General features: G+C 33.0%; 1 protein-coding gene across 1 annotated transcript in view; it reads left to right on the top strand.

Annotated features, from left to right (window-relative positions):
- The first annotated feature begins 1963 nt into the window (after positions 1-1963).
- Positions 1964-8573, top strand: part of LOC128882716 (vacuolar protein sorting-associated protein 45) — a 63819-nt gene continuing 57209 nt past the window's right edge. Inside the window, exon 1 of the mRNA XM_054134443.1 lies at positions 1964-2349. Coding sequence (XP_053990418.1) covers positions 2251-2349 — 99 coding nt within the window. The 5' untranslated portion in view covers positions 1964-2250. The remainder of the gene's footprint in view (positions 2350-8573) is intronic.

The raw sequence follows: 8573 nt of genomic DNA, 5'->3' as shown, positions 1-8573 counted from the left end.
CAAGCAATCCCGGCTGAATTAGTGTATGGATGTAATCTTAAATTACCGGGAGAATTTTTCAAAAATGAACAAAATAATATAAACACATCCGATTTCGTTTTACGTTTCAAACAAAACATGCGGAATATACAACCCTGTAAAGCGTCGCGACACTGCACACTCAAATCATTTGTACATAAAGATTTACAAACATCAACCCATGTATTTGTTAGGCACGACGCGGAAAAACGATCGTTACAACCACTATATGATGGACCATACGAAGTAATCAGGCGTAATAATAAATATTTTACCATCTTAGTAAATAATCGCGAGAAAAACATTAGCATCAACCGATTAAAACCTGCGCATATAGAACCGACAGAACTCACGGAAAGCAATAGTTCATATACAGGAAATACGACCAAACAACAAGCCGAATACCTAAAAGTATCCTTAAGCAAGCGGTACCGATTAAAACACGATATGGACGAACAGTGAAATTCGCCGACCGATATCAAGCAGTGTAAATACTTTTCCTGTATATAGATTTTTTTTTGTTTTTTTTGCGCATTATTCATATTATTGTTAGTCTATCTTACTATAACTTACTATAATTACATTTATCTAAACCTGTAAATATTATATAGCATTATCACTGGCAAGGGGGTAATGTGGCGGCATCGGCGACGAGCTGACGCCACGTTTCCGGTTTATATTTATAATAATTATGTTTAGTTTTAAATGTTACGTCTGGAAGAGTGAATGGAGGTGCGTGTTGCGTGACAAGCGTTGAGTGAATGTTTAGATTATTGGTTCGAACGTCGAGCGGATGTTTATATTATTGGGTCGAATGTTCCTTTGGGTGAATGCATTTATTTAAACAGAGTGCAAGCGTTGTGAGAATGAAGGAAGAATGTCTGCGATGCTTGGAGGAACGAATGATGAGTCTGTAAGCTAGTCTAGTAAGAGAAGCCACGGAGTACGGACGCGATCGTTCCATTAAAAAGTCTTAAAAAGCACATGAGTCTTACTTATTTTCCCGTCAGCCACTACATTACTTAAAGAAATAAGTGTTTTGCTTAACATTTTTCAATTTTAATATTTCGTCCGGCCCGTGAAAATAATTTTTTTCCAACCGGCCCGGGGGCAAAAACAGTTGGCCATCCCTGGTCTAAACCATATAGAACACCGTGTATAGACTAACGATATAATAACACCAAACAAGACGGCGACAGCGCCGCAACGGGAAAGCGCGATAGCGAAGCAGCCATATTGCCATACAAATCATCAAGATTTCACTGCAACAAAGTTTTTCCAAGATATTTTCTAATAATTCTGGTTTTAATATATTCGTTACACTTTGCCGGATGCGACTCCAAGGCCTGATTTTGCAATTACGGCCTTAAAAATTTATAAATAATAAAAGTACGTTCTTTTTTTTTCTTATAGAAGAAATTTGTTTACATATACTTTTTCCAAAATCAGGCCTTGGAGTCGCGTCCGCCAAAGTGTAACGAATATATTAAAACCAGAATTATTAGAAAATGTTGCTTCTTTGCTTCAATATCTTGGAAAAAAGTCATGCTAGAATAATCGCCCTGTCCTCGTCTCTCCTGCAATTGTTGTATCGCCCTCTTTGTTCTTTGTTCCGGAGTTTCCTACTTTTTCCGCAACTGTCGCTGAAGTTAATTCGGAGTTCTGTTCTGACTCCTTCGCACCCTTAACGAAACCTCGGACAGTATTTTCGCTAAGGAAAAAGTTGTTTCAAATCACCTCCCGAACCACCCCTTTCAAGGTGTTACAACATTTTTGGGACACTTTGTATATCGGAATATTCGTATACTAGGGACACCGGACTGCGACGCCCCCAAAAATCTGGCGCCCCGGGCGGTGGCCCGACCGCCCCCCCCATGCCGGCCCTGGTTATGATAAGCATTATTTACAATAAACAGTTAAAATTAACAATTAATAAAGCAAAATATATATACTACAGGCTCAACGACTAAGTTTCATTGTTACTTTGCCCTCATGTGACATAGATGATTTTATCTTTGCTACAAAGCATTTATCTGAAGCCGTGTTTATAGACAAATGTAGATTATGCCACATCATGTTCGGGCGAATGTTTACTGTGTGAATCGTGAGTGCGGGTTAAATAATATAATTTATAGAACTTCATCACTTAAACTTATAAACAATATGTGATTTATAATATATAAATAATAGTTAAAATAACAATTAATAGTTGTGAGAATCCTCGAAAATTAAATGAAAATGAATTTAGTACTGGCTTTAAAATTTTATATTACACAAATGACGGAAGAAAGTGGGCCTGGTATGAAAGTTCTTTTGATGGATAAGGAGACGGTAAATATTTAATAAATTGCATATTCAAATGAAATAAAATTAAGAAAACGTTATAAAAGTATTTGTCCAGTTTGCATGTATCAAAAGTTAAATGTATTTTATTAGTTATCGAAGAAAATCGTAAACACTAATACATACCATGTTGGAAATTTTAATGTGTTAATAAATAACGAAAATGTTTAGTTCTTATGGTTGGCTCATTTTCAAATGTTTAAAGGATAATTAGAAAATATTTAATAATACATAAGAAGTTAATTAAATTACAATCCTGAAGACCATGAAATCGTGAATTATAAAAATATGTATTCTTTGAATCATTGTAAATTTATTGAAATTTTTGGTTAACATGTATAGTGAGTACCTTTAATATTCGGACACTATGAGAATTTTACTTTGTGTCTTTGTAACATTTGTACATCGTAACTTCGTTACTAACAAAACAAACAAAAAACATAATCAAATATTATATTAACGTGTATGTCTGATTTATGATAGTATTAGTTTTATTTACATAACTCATAATAGTTGTTAAATAACACGATTTAAATAAAACATTGTGTGATTTTTCTGTACTTTAATATTCTAACACTGTTAGAAACTATTTATTTTTAGGCTAATTTTTATAATAATATGTGTTTTAATATGTTGCTGAGTAGCCATCCTGTTTTATCACTTCTTTTAAACATTGCAGCATATTGGTAATGATTTTTTTTAAATTTTCAGTACTTATATTGTCTCATTCGTCTTTTAACCGATGTTTCAACATTTCTTTTGAATGTATTGTAATTGTTCTGATAAGTCGCCCTAGTTTATCTCACAAATTTTCTATAGGGTTGAGGCCTGTGATTGTGGTGGTGATTGTTAAACTTTTGGACAATTATACAGAAAATTTTCCTGCACGATGCATGCCTTATGCTTCACGTTATTGTCCTGGTAAACCTTAAACGTGTTTAAAATTCTCATTTGTGTAGCACTTTTCTGTAAATTATTTTTTAATATGTTCAAATACACATTTTTGTCCATAATATTGTCAATAAAAACTAATTCGCCAAGTCCAAATGTGGATATACAGCTCCAGACAAATATACTGCCACCTCCGTACTTTACAGTCAGCCTTAGATTTTCAAATTTAAATTCTCTATTTTTTTTATGGCACACTGTCTTTTGTTCATCTGATCCAAAAATTGTTAATTTGCTTTCGTCGATATAAATGACGTTGTTCCACCATGTTTTTTCCTTTAAAACAAATTCTTTAGCAACATTTTAATTTAATCTTTCCTTTCGATTCTGTTCATTCACATATGGTTTCGTCCTAGCCACTCTTCCAATATAGCCTCCATCTTTTGAGGCACTGCAGATCGTTTAGGGATGTACCTTCTATCCAGTCTCATTTAAAAGCTCAGTCGCTAATTTTTGGTGCACTGAGTAAAGAATCCTTTTTTATTTTTCTTATTAGTTTCCCCTTATCATGTGCATCCAACTTCTTTGGTTGGCCCTTTTGGGGTATAAAGTCTATATGGTCCATAAATTTAAACTGTTTGATGATATCTGCCACTGTACTCTTACTTACGTTGAGCATGGCATCAATTTGTCTACATGATTTGCCCTTTGCATTATGAAAAATCACTAATTGTCATATATTAAAAGTGGTATTATTTTTGCATGGCATTATACACATGTACGATTATCCAAGAGTAACTAATAAAATAAGGCTTATTAGTATCATCCGAACAGTCGACTCGTTCTAACTCGAAGTAACTCAGCATAAACACTCAAAAAAGGTGTTACCAAGTGTCCGAATATTAAAGTAACGCGAAATCGGACAATATTTTATTTAAATCGTGTTATTCAACAACTATTGTAAATTATGTAAGTAGAACTTATACTATTGTTTACTAGACATATACATTAATATAATACTTGATCATGCTTTTTGTTTGTTTTATTAGAAACGATGTTATGATGTAACAAAGTAAAAATCTCATAGTGTCTGAATATTAAAGTTACTCACTGTGGTTTCTTTTTGTTATAAATGGTTTAAACATAAGTTGGTGATCACCATTAAGAAATCTGAAATACAATTTAAAAAATTTAAATCAAAAACATAATTCCGATATTATGTTTACTTAATAAAGAAATTTTTAATGTAGAATATTCTATGAAATAGAATTTACTATACATTACACAAGTATAGTTATTCAAGTCATAGTGAATGAACTACAAAGAACAATTATATGAAAATGAACTACAAACAATAAATTATAGATAGAAATATTAATAGCTACGATGATAACAATACCAAACAACAGTTAATATTTCCTAAGACAATGATATACTTTTCGTTCAATTCACTAGTAAATAAATGCTCGATTATTAATTGTTCTGGAACATCAATTTCTAATATTATCCTCAGCTTTTTATATTTAAGTAATAAGTTTAATGTTAAAACTGTATGATTGCAAAAATAAACATACAATCCTTAATATTATTAAGAAAATCAGAAATAATATCTACAATATACTTAGAAAATATAGAAGCGAGTTTCATAATTCACTAAATATAATAAAATCTTAATTAGCATTAAAATAACAGCATCTATCTATAAATTATATACTTTTGAATACAACGAAGCTTGTTTTTACATTGAATGCTAAATATTGTATTAATATGGAATGGATAATATGAATACAGTATAACATCCAACTTTACATGTAAATATATAAAAATAAATAATTCATAATTTTCATTGTTATATGAAGTATATACAGTGAATCATTAAAATATAGGGATACTAAGATGTGTTTAACTTTGAAATTGTTGCTTTTTATAAATTACGTATTGTTCTTGCAAGTACGTAAAAATTATTGATTTATATTAATATGTTTATATGATATTAAGCATTTAACAGAATCACATCCAAATTATAAATTACAAAAATATTTGGATAGTCACTTCATTTCCCTATATAATTTCAAATAGTGGTTGTTGGTTCTCTTGGTAATGTTTAATTCGAGATACAACGTTTGTATACGAACACGCTGTAACGAATTTGGTATTAACAATAAGTAGCCACTATTATCCAAAGATAGAAACGTTCTTTTTAATTTATTTTATTCGTTCTCTGATAAATAGAAATTTTTTGTTGAGAAGAATATTGCCAAATCACTGCCATGCTTAATTTAAAGAAAAAGCACAATAGTGGATGTACTTAGTAAGTAGAAAAGTAGTCGACCAAAAGTGGTAAGTGAAAGAGAAAAACCTAAAATTCTTTGAAAAATGAATGAAAACTCCCAACTGAGGGCACCCACATTAGGAGTAGAAATTCAGGAAGAAAGTGAGAAAGATATGACTACACAAATAGTTCGTAGGTTGTTAAATGAAAATGATTATGATGAATGTGTAGCTATTTAGAAATCGCATATCAATAAAACGAAGAGGAAGAAACGTTTAATTTTTATAAAAAATATGATTTCGAAAGAAGAGTCATAGTGGAGTGATGTTATTTTTGGTGGTGAATTGCAATTCAACATATCTGAATTTGTTGGATGACACATGGATTGGCATAAGTCTAATACATCTTTAAATTCAAAGAACTTTCGATCTACTATCAAGCACAGTGGAGGAAATGCAATGGTCTGAGGATGCAAATCAAGTAGAAGAGTAGGGAAACTTGTTTTTATTGAAGATATTTTGTATAAGAACCAATACTTTCATACTTAAAAATAATATTTAAAGCCCAGTGTATTCAGCATGGGTATTAACCAAAGCTTCATATTATATGGATTAATATTAAGACAACATTAATACACCAATTAAAAATAAAGAATTATAAATTAGATTACAAGAAGGACGAATGGAAATAAGTTCTCAATATTTAGTAAAAATTATATTTAATATATTCAAACATATAAAAGATGTAATAAAACACAAAGGACATGTTACCATGTATTAAAAACAAAAATATAGTTTTAAATATTTTAGAATTAGGATACTGTCCAAATATTTTTGTAACACAAGAAGTGACAATAATTTCGTTGAATTTATAATATTATTTATTTATTTTATATTACATAAGTGAATCAAACATATTTGGGAAATGCAATAAATATTGTATCCATAGAAATAAGTTATAGTTCATATTTTCTGTAATCAATAAAGTTTTTTTTTTTTTTTGGGTGGATGGCTGGGCGGGTGGGTGGAAAAACCTTCATAGGCACCGGGCGCCGGTGGACGATGCCAGCACCCGGTAGTGTGAGATTTCTACTCACTAAAAAACCACCCGCTTCCCACGTTAGCCCCCCGGACCAGACTTGCTTTCGCATAACAACAGTCCGGGGGCGTGGCAACTAGGCCCCGCTAGGGCCTCCGCCGGTCGGATAGTAGCGAAGCTAGGGGGAGCCCGGAGTATCATCCAGGCATCCCTCCTCTCTCTTGCGACGCAGCACACGCGCCACGTAGTGCGCGACCGCTTCCCATTCGGTCGGCCCCCGCAGCATCACCCCCACGTGATCTAATATCAATAAAGATATTAACTTGCTTGTACTATAAATTAATTTTATCATCTTTCATGTTCATTATAGTATGTTATGAGTTATCAACACCATTTGCAGATAAACTGATAAGTCAAGATAGTATAGTTTTTGGTAAATTATTCTTTATTAACTGTGTTTATCGTTTGTTGCTCCTGAATAATAATTTTTTGAAAGTACGTGTTATAGTCTTACCTCGCTTCGTGTGTAAGGAATACAAAAAAACGAAACATAGAGAATCCTTGTTTCTACTGTTTATTAAAGGGAAAAAAGCAAAGAAAGAATAGTGCAGTTTATAAAAGAAAATTTAGCAGAACAGAATAATACAGACCACACATAGTGCAGACCACCATTTTACAATACAAAAACAAAGGAGAGAGAACAAAAAAAAATGCACATCGCACACACCAAACTCGCGCATTCATCTGCGCATAAACGCGATTTTTACACACTAAAAATAATTACATCTCAACACTCCTCCTTAATTATTTTACATCTAAGTCCCTCAAAAACCTTACGTAGCAAAGGTTTGGTCATAATGTCTGCAAGTTAATCTGCGTTCTTGACATGTTGTAATTTTAATGTAGGTCCAATATATTGCTGAATGAACTTTCTCGATATTTCTATGTTTCTTTTCTTTTGTGATCTTACCTTCATGAGTATTTTGCAGCATATGAATCACAAACTGATTATCAATATGTAGCGTCGTTGGCCTTCCAATATTCAACTGTTTTAACTTACTTGCAAGTCTTCGTATCCAACAAATATCATCAATGCCAGATATTGCAGTACGATACTCTGCTTCAGCAGTAGACTTTGCAACAGTATGCTGCTTCTGAGTTAGCCAGACCACAGGAACTCCACGCATTAATAAAACTCCACTTGTTGAATGTCTAGTCAACAGATCACCACCATAATCTGAATCAGTATATGCAGTTAATCTCTTGTCCCCATAAAAAAAAATTCCAAACATAATAGTTCCTTTTACATATTGGAAGACACGTTTAATCATTATCCAATGATTAGTTATAGGTTTGTTATTGAATCTACTTAGGTAATTTACGGAAAAAGTAATATCAGGACGTGATATGGTGGCCAAATAAAGTAAGCCACCCACAGTTCCGCGATATGGCTCTGACTCTTCCAATGGCGACTCATTTATAAAATTTTCTGGTTCAGTTATCATTCCACGTTCAATAGGTGTATATACTGGATTAGTGTTATCAAACTGAAAACGTTCCAGAATTCTTTCTGCATACTTGGACTGATTTACAAAAATTCCAATTTGTCTAAGTTTAATTTGCATTCCAAGATAAGACTATTTTCTCTTGCAGTATCAAATGTTATTTGAAATTTTTCATTCAACTTTTTCAGAATTTCAATCATACTTCTTTCATTTTGTGACGCGAATAATAGCCGCGACCCTCTCCTCTCGCGCTCGCGCCGTCCACGCTTGATCCTTATTCCTCCCAAATATAATATCACCGACCGCCGCTAGGCCGGGACCAAGCGTCACTGTAGAGCGCGGCGCTCTCTCACAACCAAAGGTGGGGAGCGTCGCGCATAAGTACCGAGACCGCGACGCTCCAAAGGCAGAACGCCTGAATGAGCAGTACTGTACGTACCAAGCCTTAATATACAGATTTGCCGTTCAAACGCTCTCGTTTCATTTTATTGTATTCCCGGCATATATTC

Source organism: Hylaeus volcanicus, unplaced genomic scaffold, assembly GCF_026283585.1.
Source record: "Hylaeus volcanicus isolate JK05 unplaced genomic scaffold, UHH_iyHylVolc1.0_haploid 12157, whole genome shotgun sequence".
Taxonomy (NCBI): Eukaryota; Metazoa; Arthropoda; class Insecta; order Hymenoptera; family Colletidae; genus Hylaeus; species Hylaeus volcanicus.
The sequence above is the reverse complement of the archived record's forward strand: the minus strand, read 5'-3'. Positions and strand labels throughout refer to the sequence as shown.